Here is a 26595-nt window from a genome sequence, read left to right as displayed (position 1 = left end):
CCAGGATGCTGCAACCGTCCTGAGTCAGTTGCCAAGTGGCCGAATTTTGATCACATGACCATGGGGATGCTGCAAAGGTCATGTGAAAAATGGTCATAAGTCTCTTTTTTCAGTGCTGTTGTAATATTGAATGGTCACTATGCAAACTGTTTTAAGTAGAGGACTACCTGTATTGTAACCAGCCATGTGAATTTCCCTACTTTTTCACTCCTTTGGGGGAAAATCAAGACTGAGAATAGAACTGTTAAGAATATGTGTTTTAGACTATTCTAATCCCTCACTAGAATAGCCACACAGTTTTGGGTCAACATCTGTTACAGACATGTCATTTTTCTGCTTCTCCTTTTTTTCCTATCTCTATCTTTCCTTAACAGATAACATAAATATCTGCATTGGCCAGAGAGAGTGGAAGATGCTTGCCATCTCACAATGCTCAGTACTACCCATGGTCCTGCTAGCTGACCAATGGGAAGTACAGAAATCTGCTTTCTCTGATCCTTGTCTCATTGTTTGTCGCAAGAAAAAGGTTAATAACAAAATAACAGAGTTGGAAGTGATCTTGGAGGTTTTCTACTCCAACCTGCTTGGTCAAGCAGGAGACCCTACACCAGACATGTCAAACTCGTGATGTCACGTAACATTGCACAATGTATTGGAACTTTTTTCCCATTGCCAGCAATGGGGTGGGTGCGATTTCGTGACGCGTCCAGCCCACGGGTTGGCAGTTTGACACCTCTGCCCTACACCATTCCAAGGAAATGGCTGTCCAATCTCTTCTTAAAAGCTCCAGAGATGGAGCACCCACAACTTGCAGAGGCAAATCATTCCACTGATTTAATTGTTCTAACTGTCAGGAAATTTCTCCTTAGTTCTAGGTTGCTTCTCTGCTTGATAAGTTTCCATCCATTACTTCTCATCCTGTCCTCAGGTGCTTTGGAGCCCACTGAACAGGTAATAAGGCACAATGATATGTTTACTTCAGCAATTTAATAATCCAGAAGAAACAGTAATAAGATGCCCAGAATCTTTCTCTATCTTGCAATTTAGCTGTCAACCCATGATATCATGGCAGAGAATGAGTATAGTGGGCCATGACAGCTTTCCAAATTTTAAGTGTAGAAGAATATCCCTAGGAGCAAACAAACCTGCTGAGGTCCCCTTCAGAAATTGCAGCTGGGGCTCTTACCTCTACCACTTATCTTGAGGAAACAGCATGTGCCAACGGCATTAAAATGAGATCTACACATCATGAAAATTAAGGTTGAGGAAGCAAGATTGTAGGTTCAACTATCAAGTGCATGTCCAATGATGCTGGCTTCATAAAAGCAAATCACCGTGCATTACTTTGTAAATCTTTATCAAGAGAAATATTTTTTTTAATTAAAAGTGCTTCAGCCAAATTTTCAGTTTTTAACCCTAGTTTAATGATTTCTCCAAAATATCTTGAATATCTGTTGTGCAGCTATGTTATTTGCTATTATCATGCATAAGATTACCCCTTCCCATTTGGATTACTCTGGAAAGAGACCAGTTAGTTTGAAAGGACAATCTATATGAAAACAATATCAGGCTTGAATGCTAACCTTTTTCACAATATATTCTTTTTCATCCACAGATCAGGATATAACACTTAGAGCTATAAATCTGATGTCTCAGTTACAACCAGATTAATGTATTATTAAATCCCAAATGTGAATTATCAATTTGTATTTCACAACTACTTTTATGGAAATCACGTCATTTTTTTTTATTTGGGGGGCACAATTCACTATATACAGGTAGTCCTTGACTTACGATCACAATTGAACCCAAAATTTCTGTTAAGTGAGACATTTGTTAAGTGAGTTTTGCCCCATTTTATTACTTTTCTTGCCTCAGTTGTTAAGTGAATCAGTGCAGCTGGTAAGTTAGTAGCCCAGTTGTTAAATGAATCTGGCTTCCACATTTGCTTATAAGAAGGTCACATAAGATGATCAAATGACCTTGGGACACAGCAACGGTCATAAATATGAACCAGTTGCCAAGCATCTGAATTTTAATCACGTGATCATGTGGATGCTTCAAAGGTCGTAACTGTGACAAACAGTCATAAGTCATTTTTTTCAGTGCTGCTGTAACTTTGAATGGTCACTAAATGAACTGTTGTAAGCCAAGGACTACCTGTAATTCTGCAATATAGAAATTAGGAGATTTCTTGCTATTTTCCAGTGACTTATCATTTGGACATTACAGCTTATTTGCAAGGTGTTATATTTAGATTAATATAATAATTAACAATTATGATATAGAGAAAACAATCAAGACCTTTTTTGCTATTGTTTAATCAGATTTTAAATTCGCAAATTAGAAAAACATTTATAGGTATGTTAAAAACACCCTTAAAACATAGCCGTATGCTACATAATTGTAGCATCCCCAAGACAAAACTAGAAATAAGTAATTATTAAAATATCACATCACAGTGTAAACTAATACAGTGGTATCTTAAATTACCATACACCAAGACCTAATTGTATGGATCTGTTGAAAAATAACAATTTTTAAAAAATATAGAGAGATTGGAATAATAAAAATGAAATCCATGGATAAAGTCTTTATATTTTGATTTGGGAAGGCAATTTGAGGAAATACTGCAACTATCCACTTCTGAAGCATATTTTCCTCTTAAAAAGCAGATACTGGAAGGGAAAAGTACGTAACTGTTTCCACATTCAACTGAGAAAAGTCCCTTTAATGTGTATCCAAATGTGAACTGAACTCCACATTCATATTTTTGCACTGATTAACATTTATATTAACTTTAGTAACTAAGTTATGTCCATGGTGTTGCTGGTTTCCATTCAGTACCTGTAGAATATTCTTGCAGAGCTAGCAAACATATAGTTTCAATATCGTATTTTCCGGCGTATAAGACGACTGGGCATATAAGACGACCCCCCCAACTTTTGAGGTGATTTTCATGGGTTAAAAAGTCGTCTTATACGCCGGAAAATACAGTAGTATTTTTATATACTGTTAGACATCCTTTTGCCGTTGTTAAGCTCATAGATAGCGGAAAATAATCAGATAACAGAATGAGTAACCATGAAAAACAAAAGGACATGAAATTATATAGAGTAGGACAAACTGAAAAGAAAAACAAAGCTAGTGAAATGGTTCTCTTAACAAAGCCTTCTGAAGAGGTCGGATGCAATTATGATATGCACTGTTTTAAACAATGTTTGAGACTTCTGCGATAAGAGGGACAGATTTTACAAGTACAGTATGTGCAATGGAAACAGAAAAGCCAACATGAATGGAGCTGCCTATCAAATTGCTACAGTGACCTAAACAATTATCCCAGGGACTCAGCTTGACTCAATGCTAAAAAAAATATTTAAAAAAAGAAAAAGGTGTGACAATAAGATTGAAACCTGTTAAAGACAAAGAGCAATACAAACTTCCAGTATTTTCAAGTTGGCCCAGAATGGAAATCACATACTATAGAAAAATAATTAATACAATTATTACAAATATCCTGGTTTATGAAAATTTGTACACCTAGGGGTTTCTTGCTTGCTACACTACTTCCCAGGCCTTTTAGATTGGTTTCCTAGTGGAGGTTTTCAGGAACACATTGGAATTACTATGGGAGGATGCAAACATATTTCATAATCGAACTTTGGCTAAAATAAAATGTTTTGCCTTGTAAAATTCTCTTTTAATTTTTCCTTTCACACAGCAGGCTGTTTTAATGTGTGTGTTGTAGAACAACATTGGGTGAACCAGTATCCATAGTAATCTTTTTCTAAAGTCGTGGGTTAGATATTTTTCTGCATTGGAGTCTTCTAACTGGAAGACCTTTTCAAATCGAAAATGTTATTATTTCCATCTAATATCCTTTAACAAAGTCAGGTTAATTTTTAATTGCAAAATGGGCACATTTTTGTAATGTGATTTTGGGTCTGGGGGTTTGAAGAGGTTTGCATCCCAGAGTCCTTTTGTTTCTGCTCTGTATTTTCAAAAAAACGCACTGCTGAATATCAGCCCTTATGCTGCAGAATGTGGGGGTAGAATCTCAAGGAAGCAAGAGAGGGTTTTCATAGGTTGGCCCACAGTTTATGTAAAACACTTTATGCTATAGTTAAGATTGAGCATTTAAACTACTGTACTGACTTCAAAGCATGTTTGTGCAAATGAAGCACCCCTGTTAGAAGTACTATACAGTACTAAAGCAGCCACATACCTTCCAGTGGTTGTGTGTGTGTGTGTCTTTCCCTCTCTATGGAAACAACTGGGGACAGCTTTCAAAGCAGCTGCATGAACTTTGCAAAGGACACAGCTCCTCTGATGCACCAGCAAAAGGTATTCCATCATTACTAATATGTTCTGTAATGCTAGTGCTTTGCATAGCTCTAATTATAGTTTTCAAAATGTGAGTCTGGAAAAAAAAAGGAATTTCCTTTGTGGGCAAGGATAAAAACTCAAATACAGGTAGTCCTTGACTTATAACCACAATTGAGCCCAAAATTTATGTTGCTAAGTGAGACATTTGTTAAGTGCGTTTTGCTCCATTTTATGACTTTTCTTGCCACAGTTGTTAAGTGAATCATTGCAGTTGTTAGCTTAGTAACCCAGTTGTTAAATGAATCTGGCTTCCCTACTGACTTTGTCAGAAGGTTGCAAAAGGTGATCACATGACCCCCAGGACACTGCAACCATCGTAAATATGAACCAGTGCCAAGCATCCAAATTTTGATCACATGGTGACGGGGATCCTGCAATCGTCATAAGTGTGAAAAATGGACATAAGTCACTTTTTTCAGTGCCACCGTAACTTTGATTAGTCATTGAATAAACTGTTGTAAGTCGAGGACTACCTGTGCTTAAGTTCTCAAATAATAAATAATGAAAAATAAATATCTCTTGGGAAAATAACCAGTATCTTTTGAGAAACTTGCAAGTATTATATTTCTAAAGTCCCTATGGAACTTGTTATTCATTCCCAAAAGATTAAACTTGGCTAGACATATAGGAACAGGTGAAAAGTGAACAAGGCAGGTTTTTCCAGTTTTCAGTAGTTTCCAATGTTTTCTATGAGTAAAATAAATAGCTCCTTTTTCATATACTGGAAGTGAGTTTCCTCGTAAATTCTGAAACTGAATATATGTGTGAGAGAGAAGAAAGGAGGGACAGAGGGAAGAGATAGAGAGAGAAATGCTATTCATCTGGTATCTAAAAAGTAGATTCTCTTGAAATAGCAATGAACAAGGCTGTAGATAAGGAAAACTAATCTTCAGTAAATAGGAGCTACCTCTACTGATGTTGACATTTTTTGTACAGGTAACAGATATACCATTGCAGTGAATGCACCAAAATATATTTCTGTCTTCCTCTTTCCAATGAATAGCCATGGATATCTTTAATATAATGTTAACTGAACAACAGGGCAGACGTGTTCAGCCATTATAGAAAAGAGTTATAGCAAGGTATCACTGCAGGCTGTATTAACAAGCTTCATTTCATGTACCCAACATAGTTTCTTCCTGATGTCATACAGTAGAGATTTCTGCATAAAGAAGACTTCTTATGGAGCTGTATAGTGAAGCTGGAGCTTCCATTATGTATCTGAATTTGAGGGGGGGAGGGGAGAAATAATTTGGCACAAATAAAACCATAATAAGCCTACTTGCATGTTGCTCCATCCATGTTCTGCAATAAACTAAAATAATGTTTGTATTTACATCAGGAGATACAATAAGCTTGTTTCTCCTAATGTTAATGTTTATTTCCACCAGCATGAAAGCCCTTTTTAATATTCAGTTACCTGCTCTCCAAATGAACACTCCATTTGCTAGGGAAATTATTAACTCACATCATTTGTTTCCTCCCGCAAAACACATCTGTCTGTAGTTCTCTCTAGAAGGAAGGTTTCAGAACAGAATGAACACCCCAAACAAGAAACACAGCCTACTCTTATTTCTCATTGAAAGACAGATTGGAAGGTCAAATTTATAATAACTTGACATTTCCTACTGAAATGTCTGTATCATTTCTTTCCTAGGTTCCTGACAATACCCAAGAGCTATTTCTCTCTTTCTGGGTTCCTTAAATATTTGGACATGTGGTATATAACATTTAGGTTTTAAAACAAAATAGGAATGAAAAATCAGCTTATTTTAATAATAACCAAATGACATTTTTCATTTCTTACTGCGGGTCATTTTCTGTGTATTTTAAGGATAACATCTTTTCCATTCAGTAAAAAAAAATCTAACAGATACGCAAGCAAGCAAATGAAAGTTATAGCCCTTTAGCATATAATTTCTTTACTGATTGTAAATCTTCATCAGAAAGTAACTAATAATTTCTCAATTCCCTTGATATATTTTCAAGGTAAAATTATGAAACAAAGAATTGGTTGGGAAAGTTTTATCAAATGTTACACTATGATCCCCATATATTACATCCCGCTTTAATTTTTTTCTAAACCACAGATATTCTGGTGTTACAGGGTTTATGGTGTTCAACTAGAAAGATAGTACCAATTTAACAATTTCACTCTTTGTTTAATATAAACTGAATTATAACCATGAGATAAAGAGGCCATCTTAAGCACCTTTTCACACTAATTCTGTAACTGATCCACCTTTACTAGTGATGCCCTGTGAAATGATTTCTATAGGATTAGATTTTTTATTGGAAAGCTGCAGCTTTAATAGGAATTCTGTGTACATTTTGTGAAGGTTGCTGCAAAACATACTCATCCTAAAGAGCAAAATTAAATTAAAACATTTGGCTCTAGAAAGGATGACTTTTAATATTTAAAAAAAGTTTTCAGAGGGCTTTCCTTTAACCACTGTTTTTAATCAGGAAAACCAGCTATGATTTAACATTAACAATGCTTTTCATTCTCTATTGTACAAACCTGATATACTAAGATAACCCTCCACTGAGGTGCTTATTGCAGTTCCTTCTTTTGACTTCAGGCAGTGGGGGTTTTCTGCTTCCATTTCTCGTTTTGTCCCTCAGAATCCAAAGCTTATTTTTTAAATGATACTTTAAATATAATTTACTAAACATGAAAATACTATTTAGAAACATTACTTTTCAGTAGATAGAGGGTTTAAGGCAATGCAAGATTTTTTCCTTCTGGTGTTCCAGATTGACACAACCATTTCCCACCCACATAAGTTCCTAAGGATTTACAATGTACATTCAGCATAGCGGCACGCCGATGACATACGTCGTTGGTCTTGAGTGCCCACTGAAATAATTGTAATATTTCCATATAAGGCGTGATCCACAGGAACATGGCACGGGAGTGGTTAATTAGCTTTGCTTTCATCTTACTAGTATATTCCCTAGAGATATAGCATTCTTTTCTTACTAACCATCCTTTCAGACAAATATAACCTCCCCTTTTAAAAGGTGCTATAAATGGTCTTGAAAATATAAAATATAGCATCTATAGCATCTGTAATCATTGTTTTGTTGCTGTATTTCTGGATGTGATTTCTCTTCTTTGATTGAAGCTATTTGCCACAGAATAACTATTATGTCCCGTAATTCTTTTTTCTTTTCCTTCTTCTTGCTGTTTGGACCATGAAGGCTGGATGCTTTCTTGCTCTTTATTTCGTTTTTGAGTTCTTTTCATTGGAAACATCAGCACTAAAATGCAGGCAATATGGAGGGAGAAATACCAGGAACTAATGCAAAGAGACAGAAAGCAAGAGCTTTGATCATTACATGATGTTTCAACACTTCTATATTTATCTACTTATCAGAAAACCAGCAGTACAAGGCAATGTACGTGTGTGTGTGTGTGTGTGTGTGTGTGTGTGTGTGTGTAGGTGTAGAAATTATTTGGCTATCTCAGATTGTAGTTTAAATCCTAAAGATAATATATAGCTTATTATCCTTCTCCCCTGTCAATTATTCCAAACTGAGAAAGCCTAGCCATTTTCTAATGCCAGAAACACCATCATGTGGTTACAATATGCAAATGGAACAGAGGGAAAATATGTGGTTCAGAGGAGTGAACTTGCTCATTGGAAATCCCTTTTAGAATTTTTAAAAATACTTATTCCTCTAATAAGTATTTTCAGTTTTTCCAGTGTTCCAGTACCATGAACAAAGCATTTTATTTGTTTCTAAGTTCATTTTATTTAAAGGAAATTGTGATTTTATGTTAATTTCCTAAATCTCAATCAGGCACCAAACATCGCATAAAATTCTAGCCACTGAAATTGAAAAATGGATTACAGTATTGGTTTCTCAACCGTCAGCACATGTAAATAGCTTCCCTTCCATTTAAAGTGGCATTTTTAAAAAAAGACAAAGATCAACTTACCTGTAAAATATGTAGGAGGGTTTTATAGAGAGGAGTACAAATGGCACAACTGTGTAACTTATTGCTATTTGAGTTGTGATCCATGTCATGATATCATAACATAACTTAATGGCTGGATAATCAAGAAAATAATTTCTAATGTTCTTTCTAATCTAAATTTAAAGAGAGATACATTTAATTAGTAAGTAAACTTTTTTATAGAACAGGTAGTATCTATATAGATCTTACAAAAAGCTACATCTAAAGGCAGCTAAATAAAAAGACAACATTACCTCAGTCAATTACTTGAGAGACACAATGTTTGTAAATTTCAATACAAACTGACCTGGTAGATCCTTCTTGTACAATATGTGGATTAAATCATAACTAATCTTGAGATTGTATACTTCTCTGAAATCTGTGCTGCATTTTCAACTCAAAAAATTTACCACAATGCTTTTTAAATATGGAGTTTGAGAACTAATACTTAAAAAATAATTTCTTTAAAAAGTATGCTTAAAGTATACTGGCACCCTCCATTGCCTGATGTTACCGTTACCATCTCCCTTATATGCCAGCATATACCTTAGAAGAACTTTACTCGCTGCGAGATTCCCCCCTCTCGCAGGAGCGCCCATCTGTTTTGCAGAAGATCTTTCTTGAGGAGTGATGGCATACTGGAAAGAGGAGTTTGAGGGGTTTTTTATTGAGATTTTTAAATAAAATTTTAAGGGGATCCGGGAGGGGGGAGGCCCAAGGGATCCAGAATGAACTTGGTGGAGTTCGACCTGGACAGCAGTCCAGACTATCGGATGGTCGCGGGGGGGGGGGGGGAGTAGGGATTTGGGGGTGGACTCAGCTCCGAGTGAGGAGGGTCTTCCTATTTTGATGGTGATTGGGAGGGGCAGAGTGTGGGAGCAGAGGGCTCTATCGTAATCGGGGAACGGACCACCACTCTCTTCAAGCGGTTGCCTGTTCCCACCCTCATTGCTCTTCTCAGTCCCCCGGGGGCATAGGATTGCAGGACCCTGGGCTTAGGCTTGTTTATTTCAATGCAGGTCCATGGTGAACAAGGCTCCCCTCATACACGATCTTATTGAGGAGGAGAATGCGGACCTGGCCTGCATCACAGAGACCTGGTTCGGCCAAGTGGGGGGTGTCCCCCTCTCGGAATTATGCCCACCAGGCTTCCAGGTGCTTCACCAGCCACGGGCCCAGGGCAGGGGCGGGTGGCGGCTATTATTAGGGAGAGCCTTTGTCCGCGAGTGGCCACTATCCCTCAGATAGGCGGGTGTGAGTCTGTCCTTTTGAAGTGGGGTCCTGGAGTTCAGTTGGGCCTATTGACCTGTCTCCCAGCTGCGTGTCAGCAGCCCTGCCCAAACTTCTCGATGTCTTGTCCGGGTTGGCGATTGAGATCCCCAGGCTCATAGTTCTGGGGGACTTCAGTCTGCCTTCCATGGGTGAAGCATCTGAGTTGGCTCGGGAGTTCATATCCTCCATGACTGCCATGGACCTGACTCAAATAATTCAGGACCCGACTCATAATGGAGGGCACACACTCGACCTGGTTTTTATCTCTGGGCAGTGGATTAATGGTCTGGGTAGGGGAGATTTAACCATACAACCCCTGTCATGGTCCGATCATTTCCTTCTCCAGCTAGACTTTCAGTACGCCACCCCCTGCCGCTGGGAGGTGGAACCGACTAGGTGGTTCTGCTCCAGGCACCTAATGGACCCTGAAAGGTTCCAGACGGAGCTTGTGACATTTCCTGCTTCCCTTGCCCACGACTCTGCCGAGGCCCTAGTGGCGGCCTGGGAGAGGGCGGCTGCTGGGGCCTTGGATCGAGTTGTGCCTTTGCGGCCTCTGACCCGTCGCAGATCCCGGGTGTCCCCCTGGTTTACTGAGGGACTCCGAGAGATGAAGCGCCGGAAAAGATGCCTAGAGAGCTGTTGGAGGTCCAGCAGATCCGAATCTGATCGAACACAGCTAAGAACTTATCTTAAGTCTTACCTAGTGGTGATGGAAGCAGCAAAGCGTGTTTACTTTTCCACTCTCATTGCGTCCACAGATAACCGCCCAGCCGCCTTGTTTAGAGTGACCCGCTCACTGCTTAATCAGCGACCGAGGGATGACCCCTTGCAAGGTAGGGCTGAGGAATTTGTACAGTATCTGCAGGACAAAATCGCTCAGATCCGGACTGGTTTGGACTCCGACTGGGCGGAATCCGGCAGAGTGGAAAGGGCAGGCCTTGGTTATACCATTTGGGGTGAGTTTGACCCTGTGTCTTTGGATGATGTGGATAGGATTATGCGTAGACTGAGCGCTACAACCTGTTTATTGGACCCATGTCTCTCCTGGCTAGTTTCGGCTGCTGGGGAGGTGACGGGGCGGGCTCCAGGCAGTTGTCAACACTTCATTGACAGAGGGTGTCTTCCCCTCCGCCTTAAAAGAGGCAGTGGTGAGGACCCTCCTCAAGAAGCCTGCTCTGGACCCAGCCTCGTTAAATAACTATTGTCCTGTCTCCAACCTTCGCTTTGTAGCAAAGGTTGTTGAGAGTGTTGTGGCGCGTCAGCTTCCGCATTTCCTGGATGAAGCGACGGGTCAGAGGCCGCAAAGGCACAACTCGATGTAAAATAATGCAGAAACAAAATAAAAGAGACAGACCAATAAACACATGTGAAAAATAGAAACTTGTTGAAAGTGTAAAAAATTTGGTTGGGAAATTGTTTATTATCATCATATTTGCAAACAGTCTCTGTCATTATGCCTGACCTGAGGAACAGCATAGCCTTCAAGAGCCAGTTAGTCCCATTCTTACTGGTCTATGTGTAAGATATTAAAGATCTTTTTCTGTCCTGAGGCATGGTCATTATTAAGGAATTAATCAGATAGATGCATGAAGAGCTTTAGGCACAAAGTGTTGTTTAATATCTTTATTTAACTTTATGTTAACTGCTTAAGAGTTAAAGCTGTGACAGCCATATAAATTGAATATGTAAATAATCAAATATAGGTAGTCCTCAACTTACAACAGTTCATTTAGGGACCATTCAAAGTTACAACAGCACTGGAAAAAGTGATTTATGACTGTTTTTCACACTTACGACCCTTGTAGCATGCTCATGATCATGTGATCAAAATTCGGATGCTTGGCAACTGACTCATCACCGTTGCTGTGTCCCAAGGTCAAGTGATGACCTTTTGCAACTTTTTGACAAGTAAAATCAATGTAGAAGCCAGATTTACTTAATAACCGTGTCACTAACTTATCATCTGCAGTTATTCACTTAACAACTGGGTCAATAAAGGCCGTAAAATGGGGCAAAACTCATTTAACAAATGTCTCACTTAACAACAGAAATTTTGGGCTCAGTTGTGGTCGTAAGTTGAGGGCTACCTGTAATGCCATAAAGCAATTTAATGATTTTCAAAAGTCTTTTTTATTATAAAGCAAGGCTTTTTATTGTTTTTATAAACAACTAATCTAAAATTTTAAAAGTAAACACTAAGTAAGTTTTGAATTCATACAACTAATTCAAAAAAAGAGCACAACTACTTTTTAACTGGTAAATAAGGGATACGTACCATTCGTGCTGCAAGCGTCATTAGTACCCCTGTTAAGAAAGTTAAATAATATCCAGGATATACCCCATGCCAAATGGCTGATAAGATAAAGGTTTGTATTGTTGGACTGAAAGAGGCTCGCTCATAGCATACTCTGAAAGTAAAAAATATAATAATAAAGCATCATGTAGAAAGAACTGCATTTTTGCAACACTGGGGCCTGCCAAAAATCCTTGAAAGTTCCAAGCTGCATTCAAGACAATCAATCCTGCCGAATTTACAAATTATTAAGAAACGGACTGAGTTATCATTCAAGTTATAAAATGGTCTTTAAGAAGTGATTTTTCCCCATAATAAAAGTTATTGGAAATTTAAAGTTAACTAGGCAATCCATGCCCCAATGTGTCATCTTTTCAGAAATATTTGCTCACCTAAATAGAGAAATGGAATGACCATGGGTGGGCAAAAAAGCAGTGGGAGTGGAAACACTGACTTCCTGTCAGCTTCCCCACTGAATTTCCTTGTGAGAAGTTGACAAGGAGCATCAGAAGTCTTCCTTCCTTCCTTCCTTCCTTCCTTCCTTCCTTCCTTCCTTCCTTCCTTCCTTCCTTCCCCTCCCTCCAATTCCTGCATTTATTGTGCTTGTGGGAAGCTTGCAGAGAGAAAGTGTGAAGGCCATCAGAAACTTGCAAGTCCAAGGCCAAAATAATGACAAATGACTGCTTCTAGGTGGGGCAGGGAGTGCAGGAGTGTGGGTCAGGAATGGTATGTGGGGTGCACAAAAGTGCTGCATGGTTTGAGAAGCGTGTGTAGGTATGTGCCAGAGTTGCTGCTTGAGACTGCTGTGTGGGGCCGATTAGGGAGGGTGCTTGGGAATGCTTAATAGGTGCTGCAGAGATCCGGGCAAACATGCAGGGGGAGGGTACAGAGTGGAAACAATGCATGGGAATGTTCAAGAAGTGCAGAGCAACATCAAAACAGCAATAACTTCCCCCTAATTTCATTCTCTCAGGAGTCCTTGGTCCCAGATTTTTTTATTTATATACTGTATATATTTAATATGCATCCCACCTTTATTATTTCTACAAAAACTCAGGGCAGCAAACATATCCAACATATTCCTCCTCCTAGTTTAGACACATTCTGTAAGATGGCCCATCCAAAGTGCCTTGGTTCAGAAACTGGTGTCCTATAATGACTGTTTTGCCCAGTTAAAGCTCATGACAAGAGTTTTAGTAGCATATAGATATAATACTAAGAGAGTAACTATCAGTAGTAAACTATATCACCATGACTAAATAACGTCCTAGATCAGGCATGTCAAACTGCCGGCCTGCAGGCCGGATGCATCATACTGAAACCGTGCCCACCTCATTGCCGGCAATGGGGGAAAAGTCACGTGACATCGCGAGTTTGACTTGCCTGTCCTAGATGATAAGGTAAGCAAAATTCAGAATTTCTCCCCATTTGTCTCTTGTGCACTGCCAAAATAACACCCGAGAAAGTCAGGCAGTCCTGACGAGCAAGACAGAATGAGATGCTGAGACTGCTGGAAGGGGAATTGCCCCAGTCAAGCCCATATATCTACCCTACATTGTTAGGAAGATTCCTTGACCATTAATAAATTCTTGGGTACAAAAATTGCAGAATGCTGGAAGAGAAATAAAACATTTCTACTACGCATTTAGGGTCTAAGACCATTATTCCAATGCAGAACTTCCAAAACCTAGGAATCTGGCAAAATATGCTTCTTGAAAATGGCACACCGTTACACCAATTCTAGCAACTTTGTCATTAGGGAGCTGGCACCGAAAGGGAGCTAAATTCTGAGGGATTTCTAGAGATTCCAGCTCTGATTTATAGCCATATACACCAGCCTTAGTCTTCCTGAAGCAAAGGAAAAGGACAATGGATAAGCAAACAGAATAGATTCGGGGTAAACCTTTATTATTAACACTATTATCCCTAAATCTTTTGGGATAGCTTGGTAATACTGAATTATCAGCAACAGAATAACAGTTAATATTCTATATCAGCTTCTGAGAGTACTTTTGATTACAGTGGGATGTACATCAACCAACCAACCAACCAACCAACATACCTTTTGAGCCAAAGTGCCGTCTGAATATTCCAGTTATCAAGAAACATCTTGAAACTTGTTGAAAACTGTAATATGAATGCAACATTGTATTATTTCAGAAAAGTAAGTATAAAGTAAACTCTATATCCCAAAGAGATGGGCAACATAATTTAATAAATACATAAATATTTCAGGGTCTTTGGTGGCTGCCTTAAGTCAAGTTTTTAAAACAATATTCTCAGAGTATTCTTTAGCAAGATTTACTAATACACAGATGTCAAACTCAATCATGTCACATGATTGCATTCTTTCGAATAAGAGGCCACATTCATTCACATAGTATGTTGTATACTCTACATCAGGGGTGTCAAACTCACGTCACATGATGTGTCACGACTTTTTTTTGCCATTGCTGGCAATGGGGTGGGCGCGGTTTTGCTATGATGCATCCAGCCTGCGGGCCAGCAGTTTGACACCCCTGCTCTATATAATATAGATTGTAATTATAGGTAATATATTAGGTCTGAAATCTTGTCTAGTGTAGGAAGGTGAAATATATAGTTGAGAAAACAATGAATAAAGGCTAGAGAAGGTGACTTTAGGTAGGACAGGATCTTGACTATTAATAACTCCTGAGAAGTCCATACATTAATTGTAACATCTGTTTCCAACAGATTGAAAAGGAAGGGGTTTCTTATCTCCTACAATAATAGCAAGTGTGCACATACAGTAAACGGAGAATTTTCTTTTCTCCATTAATTTCAGTAAACATGTGGTGCTTGCTTATATTCTTGTTGAGCAAGTAAAATTTAAAACCAGAGAATTGGCCATACAATAAAAGGAAATAATGCAAAATTTAGTTAGATTTGCATGGAACCACTGTTGCCTGAGACAAATTGAGAAGATGCTGACAAACAGAGAACTTGTGCTCTTTTAAGCAAGAGGTTTATGGTGACATCGGAAGAGGTACAAAGGTGGCAATGGCAGAATTTTCCTATTTTCACTGTGGTCACTGTGAAAATAGGTTCGGATCAAAACTATATTCTTGAAACTCTAACTTAAGCATTCTGAAAAGATTGATCAGACAAACCTGATTGGCACAAACAGCTGTTAACTGGAAAGCATTTAGCCCCCAACTGCCACCTCACAGAAAAAAGCATCTTCTATTATCTTGAAAGCATAACCATTTTATTACCTTTCTTTGTTTTAATGCACCAGAAATATATTCAATTTTGTTGGAACAGATTAATACAACTATGCCTTTCTATAAATATGTTCTCTCTCTCTCTCTCTGTATATATATGTATGTGTGTGTGTGTGTGTGTGTGTGTGTGTGTATCATTCTATTCATAAATACAAGGAAAGGAGCAGAAAGATAAGAAGTATTATTTGTATTATTTATTTCTATTTGTACACCACTCAGAGTCCCTCTGTGAGCAGGATGGATAGTTACTACTAAATGTTGGAAAGAAGGAAAGAAAGAAAGAAAGAGAGAGAGAGAGAGAGGGAGGGAGGGAGGGAGGGAGGAAGGAAGGAAGGAAGGAAGGAAGGAAGGAAGGAAGGAAGGAAGGAAGGAAGGAAGGAAGGAAGGAAGGAAGGAAAGAACTTGATGACAGGGAGCTGTAATGAACTCCTGGTCTCTTTTTTAATACAGGTAGTCCTCAACCTATGACCACAATTGAGGTTAAAATTTCTATTGCTTAGTGAGACAGTTGTTATGTGAATTCTGCCCCATTTTATGACCTTTCTCGCCACAGCTGTTAAAGTGAATCACTGCGGTTGTTAAGTTAGTGACACGGTTATTACGTGAATCTTGCTTCACCATGGACTTTCCTTGTCAGAAGGTCACAAATGGTGATCATATGACCCCTGGATGCTACAACCGTCATAAATATGAGTCAGTTGCCAAGCTTCTGAGTTTTCACGTGACCATGGGGATGCTGCAATGGTTGTAAATGTGAAAAATGGTCACAAGTCACTTTTTTCAGTACTGTTGTAACTTGGAATGTTCACTAAACAAACTGTTGTAAGTCAAGGACTACCTGTACATCGTTGCAATAAGGATAATGAAATTCTTGCTCATATTAAGTTCATTTTATTACTGTAACACAAAGCAATACTATACACATTATGTAAATAATATCCCCATTTGGAAAGTGATGAACTAACCTCTATATGTAGAATTCGTAGATTTGAAATCAAATCCCAGTGTGGGACTCCATTTTTATCATACCCTCTAAAGCCAAATCCAGCTGCATTATTAATTGCCTCTGCTGCAAAAAAAAAGTCAGGAATTGTAGAAAGCTATAAAAATATTACATATGGTAGCATTTCTTCTCACACAGAACTTTTAAAAAGTATATCTTGCAACTACTGTTGAAGCTATCACTAAACACCAAATACCAGCAAAACTCAATTTCTCACTATTTTCACAATATATAACACAAATTATTAAAAAGTACATTTCAAATTTAATGTTTTAAAAATAATGTAATTATTTATTTTCCTAAATCTAAAGCCAGAGTAGAATCCACACTTACATATTTTATATCAGCACTTCACCCCTCCCCCCCAACTTTTTGAGCACCAGGGACTGGTTCCATGGAGAGTGGTTTTTCTGTGGACCAGAGGGGGCGTGGTTTCAAATGCTGACTGCATCCCCCACTGCTTGTTTGCGTGGCCCAGTGTCGGTTCACGGATCGGGGGTTGGGGACCCTTGTTTTATAGGATTCTCAGTACAATGTGGATGTTGGCAATATTTCATATTGAAAGTAAATTGTAAAACTATTAAAATAATTCTTTTCCTAAAAGTTACAATAATTGAAAGTGTTAAATCATATGATTCATATGACCACTGGATTTTTAAAAAGAGAAAATACCCTTTAAATAAATACTTGCCAATGTTTATCCAATAATAGGGTAGCATAGTTGTTTTTTCTTTCTATGTTTTGCTACCCTAAGTACAAATACAGCAGATCTCATTCAATTATGGTAGTTATTTACAATGCCTGCTATGATGCTTCTGAGTCCTAATGGCCCTACTGCAAATATATATAATTATATTAAATAAATATATTTATTAAAATTGATTTGAAATTTAAATTATTTGTTAAATAATTAAAAATGTTAAAAGTTAATCATACACACACACACACACACACACACACACACACACACATATATATAATCCAGCAGCTCTTTTATTTCAAGAATTACCGTATACTGAAAATCTATTGCACAACATTGATTTAAAGATAGTAATGGGGAATCAGATTAAGATACAGATAGCTGAAGAAAGCAGCAAGAACTACCAGTGTTAAACTTAAGTATGATCTATTATAGCCTTTGACTCATTTGCCATTCCACAAACTGGTTTAAAAATGGATTTCATAGTCAGCTATAAGGAATTTCTTGCAGTCTATTTAAAAGCCTATAAATTAAGATTATCAAAACAATTTAAGTAAACATTTTTGGAGTAAATTTAAATAAAACAAATACCACTTTTAATATTTCATTAACAATTAATTATTGGGTTACACCTAGATTAAAATGGAAATCATCATTTCCATCAAAGGTATCCAAGCAATCAACATAAAGAATGAATGGTATCATGAGCAATCTTTCCCTAAAATATTCTGCTTAGCTATCGCACTATCACAAATCATACTTTTATTTTTAAATCTGAGCTCAAAACACCTAATAAAATACTTTATTCACCATTAAAAAACTAATGCTTCTACAGTGTAAGAATTCCATTGGACATAGTTCTTCCTTGCCCCACAAGGGGGCACACTATTAAACTAATTCTTTCAGCCTTCTGTTATAAAACTTGTCAAAGGAACACTCCCTTCCCTTCCCCTCAATCCTCTTACCCAAAGTCCATGCAAAATAATACTTCGGCCTCGCAGCCATTAGTGACAGGTATAGGTAGACAATCTTTGTAGGAAACGATGCAGTTGCTCTGAATTGGTCATCAATGTTGTATTCTACAGGAAAAGTTTTGCTAACAGTCATATGAAATAATAAGGATAGTCCACACACTACAAGTTTCTGCGCCACAGCTATCTGAAACATGCAAGATATAAGACATTGTGAGCATCCTTTATACAGAAATCTTTTAAACATATTTATTTATAACTGATTTAACATATGAAGCATATTGCTCTTGCATGATTAAAATAAAATAAGACTTTCAGGGGTGGGTAATGATGGCCCTTTTCCGACTTGTGGACTTCAACTCCATCCTGGCTCAGGAATTCTGGCAGATGAAGTCCACAGGTCATAAAGGGGCCACCTCGGCTTTAAACCCTACCTGTCCAATATCAAATTAAAGGCAGGGAGGGTGAACTAATTGGCTAAAAAGAAAAAAGAGAACATTTATTGACTTGCAAGAGTGTCAAAGGAAAGAGACCAGGAGAAAAAGGGCCTAATGCTTTGGAAGACATGGCACTCAACTGTGTGCTAATAGAAATAATATAGCTTCCTTAGCTCTCTTCTAGATAAGCATATATCTAAAAACCTGGCACCAAGGAAGCTGGAAATAAATATAATCTTTAGCATCATAATTGCCATGATTAATGAGGGGGTTGTTTGCTTTCGGATTTTTTAAATTATTATTATTTCTAGTCTTAATGCAGGAGTCTGTTTTTAGAGGCCATTTTGGATTTCTTGTACATATTAGGGATCATAAAACTGACCTATTAGGGAATGAGGCATTCTGTTATTGAAATTGATTAGTTTTACATATTCCTTAATCATATCATAAAACATAAAGCTAAGTAACATGCAACCAAAGATTATATTCTTCAACCTTTTACAAGACTACCTTACACCTTAAAAAAGAAGTTCTGAGCTATGAATATGATACAGAAAATATTTTATAGCCCATTATATATCAGCAATAGGTAATCATTTTAACCCATTTAATTTGGAATTATGTGACCATATATTAGCATTCAAAGTATAGCTTTAACTCCAATGTGGGTGATGTATAGCTTTTTGGAATTTTATTAGCATCCTGACACTGGTTCTTTATTGTTATTCTTTTTTACTCTTGCTACACTAGTTCATTTTGTTATTGTTGATATTTCTGCACACCTATGTAGGTTGTGATTTGGCTAATTACTGTATACGATTTTATCTCCTTGTCCTGTGCAAACAGCATGATGCAAATTTATGCATGTCTTGTCAAAAATAAATCTCAATTGCTTAGTCTGATTTAATGCTAAATACTGTATGTACACATAAAATTGTAAATCTCAGTATGTTTAACTAGCAGCTTGCAATACGGTCTCAGATTCTATGTATTTGAAATATATTAAGAGAAGGTTGTGCGGCTTGGCTATATAACTGCAAAGAAAGCAATTTAAGAAAGAAACAAAAAACAACTATTCCCAACAGGGAGAAAAAAGCAAAACCTGAAAATGGTATTTATTGAAATGCTGAGAATCCTTAGTCTATGAAGCCAAATAAACTTCAGCAGAGAATCTTTTTCAGAGGCAACAGAATACTTGGGAAAGAAAAACTCACTTCTCTGCCTCTGAAAAATGTTCTATCAAAATGCATTAGACTTTTTAAAGTAGTATAAAGAAATTGCTTTATGACAAGGCTAAGGTTTTGCTTTTCTCTCTCTTTCTTAAAAATCAATCCGCAGATGTCCTTCTCATTTCGTACGTTTGCTTCTTTCAAAATTTCACACAATCATAAACTTTACTATAACACATAAGACTAATTATAGGAAGACAATAAAGTCATCAGAAAGGCCATGCATTAATATATCATACCTACATTTACTAGTCACAGAGGGAAGTGAAATAGTATTTTAGAGTTTTAATACATTTAAGTTAAATAGGATATCAAATACCTCAGCATTTAAATTCCATGTTACTAAATTGTTATTTGCCTTCACCCACTCACCATTTAAACTGTAAGTACTGTATGTGTCAAAACTAGGGGATATTGATCAAAAACATATTCTATGTTGTTAGTAAGTCTTTTTATTTCTAGGTCTAAAGTATTAAGAATTGCAGTGTTTAAACAGAAACAATAATAAAATATGCTGTTCCATTTTTACTGGTAAATTCAGCAAAGAAAATAAAAGGGCCAACTGCAAATATACAAAACTATGACGTAACTGAAAGGATTTATAAATAGGTAATAAAATTCAACAGTATGCATAGAAAGAAAATTTTAAGAAAAGAACAAAAAATTATTTGGGGGTTAAGAAATCTACTTTGAACATAAGCTATTTTATCAGAGAGATGATTCAAATTATTAATTGACCCCAGAAGATACTTCAGTTAATTTATGAGAAGTCAAGATTGTGAGCCTTAATTTATAAGACAGTACTCATGGCAACAGAAATGCAAGAAGCATTTTAGATAATTTAAGTAAACAAGCAAGGTTCATTTAGAAGATAAGTTTTATTAGCAGGCTATATAGAATGTATATTTTGTTAATGTTTGTTTTGATTTGTTTAACAAAGCAAAGCAGTTCTGTAATTTTTCTACTGTAATTTCTGCTGGCTTAACATCACCCTTCCCTCAGATTCTAAATATACATTCTACTTGAAGAAGTTTTGCCTCTATACAGGGTTAATACATCCAATATATTTTTCTCAAGTAAAATATTGGATCAGAAAACAACTACAAGTAATAATTATAGCAATACAGTAAGCTAATAGATGCCCATATACAGTATATAACACACTCACATACAAGAAATAATTTTTCAGATTACAGTATTGAATCATTATGCCAATCCATTTGTTAGAAATTTTTAAATTACTTACAAAAATGTATCATTATATTTAGTATGCTGTATCATATACATTAAAAATATACCCGCCTGCTCTAAAAAGATATTTGCTTCCTGGTGGAGATAATTTAGGTGAGTAATCTCATAGAACAATAAAAGACTGTCTATATTGTTTTAATTTAAGAACAATAGTTCATAGAAAAACTCTACTTATTAAGCTCTACTTATTAAAGCTTACTTTTGTAACTCTAACTGCTCTTCCCATGAGAAACCCCAGAGCTGATATCCACATATCTTTTCATTCACTGAATTTACATTTCACTTCAGAAAAGAGAGCTCTAGATAGACTTTCCATGTTACCCTTTTACAATATGGAAGTAGTTCACCTTCTGGTAGAATTAATATGTCCAATTTTCTCATTTTGGTTAGGATGCTGTAGGTTCCCAACCAAAAGATGTTTTTTTCTATGGTGGTCCACATATTGTGAAATAAGCTCCCTCTGGGGGTAAAACTTGGATCATGAGTAAAAGCTACAGATGGCACAAAACATGCAGTCATATTTCTGATTAGATACTCCTGACATGTGAGAATAACTCCTATCTTTATAGTGCTGCATTGGCTACTAGATTTCCAGACCCAGTCAAAAGGGCTGGTTATTCAAGTCCTTTAAGCCAGGGCATTCATTGGGTTGTATTTACCAGACTTAAATCTGCCTGCTAAGTCTGGTTATTTACAGGGGGTCTTTTGCAAATCTCCTCTGTGAGGCACATGAGATGCGGATTGGGCACCAACTTTCTGTAGCAGTTCCCGTTCTAGGGAATACTCTTGTCCAAGAGAGACAGATGTTCCCAACACTACCAGCATTTCCCAAACAAGCCAAAAAAGCTTGTTCCAGCATCCATTTGGCTCGTCAGCTGATTTATTTATAGGCAACTGTGATTAAGTTTCTTTACTGTTTACTGATGCCATTATGTGTCTTAAATTTTCATTTTGACTCTCTAGTACCCTACCCAGAACTTGGGGAAATGGGCCATTAAATATTGTAAAATAAATAAAATAATATACATTTGCAGTTGGCTTGTTTTCATTTTTAATTGAATGCAAGAGGTCTACTCCCTTTTTCTTTTCTGTGTCAAGTACTATTACCTTTTGATTACAAAAATGAAGGGTTATATGCGGTATATTTGGCAACAGGATACAAGAAACCTGTTTTTAGTCCCTGCTGAATTCATCCATAAGGGCAAGTAGTTATTTCATTTTCTTTGTAAGTAAGTTGAATAATAGTGTTGAACACAACAACGAATGTATCAAATACCTTATTTCTAATATACCATTATTTCAACTAGGTATGTCAATATTCAGTAATAAACTATTTATATGGAAGGGTTTGGTTTTTTTTGTCTAGTTTAATTTTGAAAGTAAATTCTTGACTGTGCTAAGAACTAAAGTATTGCCAAGTTCTAATTCAAGAACTTCCACTTAAGTTGTTGGCTCCTATCATAGGCTAAATAAATGAAGCAATAACATGGTTCATAGTATGTAAAACCAGCCATTCCCAATGTAATGCACTCTCCAAATATTTTAACAAATTCTCATAATTCATTTTCCTAGTTTGGAATTATAAGGATTGTAAGTTCAATAGATCTGGAGGGCAGCAAGTTGGGGAAGACTAGTGTACCATGTGGTATCTGCATTATAGTATTTCTTCTTCTAGAAATTAATTAAGTGATGTGTTTACATCAGGTGCCTAAAATTTTGCATCTCACTGAAATCAGCTGTAATACGATAACTAAGTCTTAGCTCACTGGATTTTAACTCAGGCTTTTAATGACTGAATTAACTAAATAATGTTTTAATTAAACCATTTCAATGCTTGGTTGCCTCCTCAGAAAATGCCATTAGTTCAGTAAAATCTTCCAAGTGTAATAAAGATTGTTGCGCTTGGATTCGTTAAATACTGATGATTAAACTGCAAGGATTCAAGAGCCAAAAATATTTCTATGAAGCCAGAAGCAAAAGAGATTTGTTCCATAGAAACATAGGAATATAAGAATAGCTGAAAGCTGTAAGAAGAAGAAACTTACGAAGATAGACAATAATTTCAGACAGTTGACACCACTTTGAGCACCAACAAATGATAGCTTGTAAAAAGGTATAATAGGAGTGAGATATTAAATAAGTCACTTTAAAATGTTGGCTAGGTTCAGTTAACATGCAATTAGCAAATAGACAGTGTTATTTTAAACTTGTATCATGCACCTAACAAAAGGAAAAGGGGCATTTGTTAATTTTATGTTACAGAAATGAAATTCAAACAACAACAAAAAGGAAGCTTATTAGATTAGGCAGAACACCGTTCTTTCAAATAGAGTTTCACCTTTGCTGATCCTCATAGTGCAAGAAATTTAAACTTAATCTAAAAACGTCTCACTGTATTCTTTGTTTTTAAAACCAGTATGAGAATACAGCAAAAAATACCCCACCCTATTTTAAACAAGCATTTCAGCAATACAAGGCAGAAGTGAAACATTTATATAACCATATAAAACTGCAAGTTGCAAAGAGAAAGTGCGGAAAATCAAGAGCTGCACCATTCAAAGTGTTTCCCCAAAGCACATATAATACGCTACAAAAGACAGCCAGGTTTCTCTTAATAACAAATGGGGAATATGTGAAGTGTCAAGAGCACACACGGTTTTGCTTAATGTCAGAAAGCTAATGCGGCATAAACAACAAAATATGTTAAGCAGATAAGCAGTACAATGGAAAAAAACTTACCTGTCCTGAGTAATTAAATCACATTTTGAAGTAGTGTTATTTATAGATCCTCACTGATAGATGCGCTTATTTATACATCAGAATTTTGTAGTAAGTCTTTATAGAGAGGAAGTAAACATCACCCATTTATCAATATTTGTTTATATTAGGAATAAAAAACAATTTTTATATTTGAAGTTGAACCTGGGAATGACGTTCTAAACTTCCTACATTTTTTTGGCTTCTGTGAGTTGAAACTGGTATTTGCCAAAAAATAAAACCAACATACCATCATCTCCACTTTTAATATAGGTTTGAAAGCAGCCAACCAATTTGTTTCGATATTGGCTGTAGGAAAGGTGAAAACAGAATCTTAATGCCATGAAAAGATTGTGAACAATCATATAAGGATTGTTCTGGTTCACAGCAGAATATAGTGACACTTTCTGACTCAATATCCACGGAATGCATTAGTTACATCAGTTTGGAAAATTATTCTTGTTGTTTAAATCCTCTCTCTGTTGGGAAAGATGCAAACTTTCCCAAGGAATGAAGGGAAGAAGGAAAGATATTTTTATTGCCCCAAATCAGGATCAACCAAATGGGGGAGGAATTGTAAGTTTAAAAAAGAAGCAATTAAAATTGTTTTATCAGAAAAGTTATTGGAATGTATAAAGAAAAATAGAACCCTATAAAATCAAAATGAAAATCCCATCTAAACTTTAAAAAAACAGCTATAAAGAGGCCATCTTGTTAAAATAACATGCAGAAAAACAGCATCCAAAACATTTTGGCTTGTATTAGTTTATCTATTATTATTTTGCATCCATATCTTAAATTCTATCAGCCACCTATTCCATAAGTGTTTATGAAATGGGTGGTTGTACCAGTTAATAAAATAAATAATAAAAATAAAATAAAATAAAATAATAAAATAAAATAAAATAAAATAAAATAAGATAAGATAATAAAATAAAATAAAATAATAAAATAAAATAAAATAATAAAATAAAATAAAATAAATAAAATAGTGCTTCAGTTCTGCAACTGCAGAACATTGCAATTCTGTACATCATTTATTTGGAATAAATGCACTGATCATTTAGTCAAGAGTTATTTAATTACAAGTAAATATGATTGCATTAGAACATGTAAACTGCAACTTTTTGGGGAAAAAATAAGTTCCCTTTATCATTCAAGTCAGGTACCGAAAGATTTGTGCACAGAGTAATCAGTTACACCCTTTATGCTAAAATAAACTGTTATCTTCTTCAAAATACCAAGGAATTTTGATTAATATTTCATTATTTTTTAAAAAAAATTATTAGTAAATGTTAAAATAAAGCATTCTTTTAAAATAGCAGAGACTGAGTTGGATTTATCATTATAAGGGCTTGCAACACAAGACAATTTTTTAATAAAAAAAACCTGTCCCATGGTAAACTTAATGCCTTGGACAGAAGTCCCAGAATTACAAGATGATAGGTTTTAAGATATTACAAACAATATTTATTACATATCTACATGCATGAAATTCTTGCTGAAAAGGAAATGCCGCTATATGAAACTGCTTTTAATTGCTTTTTACTTGAGAACATACATTTTTTGTTTAATGTAATAGATATTCAGTGTTATGATTAGTTTTTTGTTCTATAAAATGATTGTATACTTCAGCTTAAAGCAATGAGGCAGATGTGCATCTAATGCCTGTAACCACTGCCCACCTTACAGTGTATGAGGAAATGTTTACCGACAATTGCAGAATGTTTAGCAGTTTACGGTTCTGAAAATTAATACAACTGGCATTTATACTTATCAGCAATTACTAAACCCGCATTTGCACATCACTATAAAACAACTTCTCTTCATCTTTGACTAAAAAATAATGGAAGGGGAATCCCTTAATGTTGCCTGATGATATTACTAACCAAAGTATGCAGCTAACAGAAAATAAATAAGCCAGACTAGCCTTCAGAAATGGACCAAAGTGGGTAGAAAAGAACCTGAGCGAAGGAAGAGGGGGAAAGCTGGTAAGCATACAGGTGGACTTGAGAAGTTGTTGCTCAACACCATGAGAACCTAGAAAGGGGGGTGGGGGGGACCCAGAAAGGTGATGAAAGGATGCTTGTTTTATTTTTATTTTATTTATTTTTTTTTAAAAAAAACTGTATCTAAAGAAGTAATCATGCTCTCATCTTGTAAGGAAGCATCCAAGGCGTGGTGGCTCTTTTAAGAGAGGTGAAAGCCTATTTTCTGAGAGAAATCCCAACGGAAGGTCTCCATAAAAGCAAAGGAGAGGTAGAGCGAAGACTTCAGCTAAGAAAACCAAGTCAAATTTATAAGTGCTAACTGGAGAGGAGAAAATCAGAGGAGACAAGTTTTTTGATTTAAATGCAGATAGTCCTTGATTTACAACCGTAATTGAGCCTTGAATTACAGTGTTTATAAATTGTGCTGGCAGTCCACTGAGTCGTCATGAGACTGACCCAGTTTTGCTACATTTCTCTGTGGTGGTCATTAAGTGAATCACAGTGGTCATTCTGCAAATCCGTATTTGTTAAATGAACCCACTCTCTGCAGTGGGCATTTTTTCCCCCAGAAACAGGAAGTAAACAGCAGTTTCCAGCAAGAAATGTCATAAATTGTGGTCACATGAACATGGGATATTCTAAACAGCCTGAAATGCAGATCAGTTCCCAAGTGCCCAAAATATGATCATATGACCACAGAGGAGTTCCTTCCGTCAGAATATTGAATCCAGGTTGCTAGTACCTTTTTGGAGGGTCTATGATAACTTCAAATGATTGCTAAGTGGCTGGTCATAAATTGAGGTCTACCTGTATATATTTAATTAAACAAGTGGCTAATTAAGGTTTCAGATTTTGAGAGAAAAGTGTGATTTGGAGCAACTAGGATGTTTCAGATGATGGAAACAATTCAAGGTATTATTATTTTTTCCCTCTGGGAAGCTGAACCCAGAAAAAAAAATCAAGATCTTTAAGAAGTTCCTGGCAGATATTGCATAAGAATCCATGTGCACTTCAAATCACATTTCTGCCTTTGAATCTGAAATGTTGCCCAGCCCTGTTAATTATTAATTAAATGAAGAACAAATAAGTAAGACAT

At 36.3% G+C, this 26595-nt stretch overlaps 1 protein-coding gene across 1 annotated transcript in view; it reads right to left on the bottom strand.

Moving 5' to 3' along the window:
- Window positions 1–2318: 2318 nt before the first annotated feature.
- Window positions 2319–26595, bottom strand: part of MBOAT2 (membrane bound glycerophospholipid O-acyltransferase 2) — a 95677-nt gene continuing 71400 nt past the window's right edge. The window contains exons 8-13 of the mRNA XM_083352591.1: window positions 17829–18021; window positions 16126–16229; window positions 13978–14042; window positions 11898–12030; window positions 8333–8484; window positions 2319–7688 (exon numbers count right to left, since the gene is read on the bottom strand). Of these exons, the coding sequence (XP_083208717.1) occupies window positions 7463–7688; window positions 8333–8484; window positions 11898–12030; window positions 13978–14042; window positions 16126–16229; window positions 17829–18021 (873 nt within the window). The 3' untranslated portion in view covers window positions 2319–7462. The remainder of the gene's footprint in view (window positions 7689–8332; window positions 8485–11897; window positions 12031–13977; window positions 14043–16125; window positions 16230–17828; window positions 18022–26595) is intronic.

This window comes from Vipera ursinii (assembly GCF_947247035.1).
Source record: "Vipera ursinii genome assembly, chromosome: 1".
In the NCBI taxonomy this organism is placed as follows: Eukaryota; Metazoa; Chordata; class Lepidosauria; order Squamata; family Viperidae; genus Vipera; species Vipera ursinii.
The sequence above is the reverse complement of the archived record's forward strand: the minus strand, read 5'-3'. Positions and strand labels throughout refer to the sequence as shown.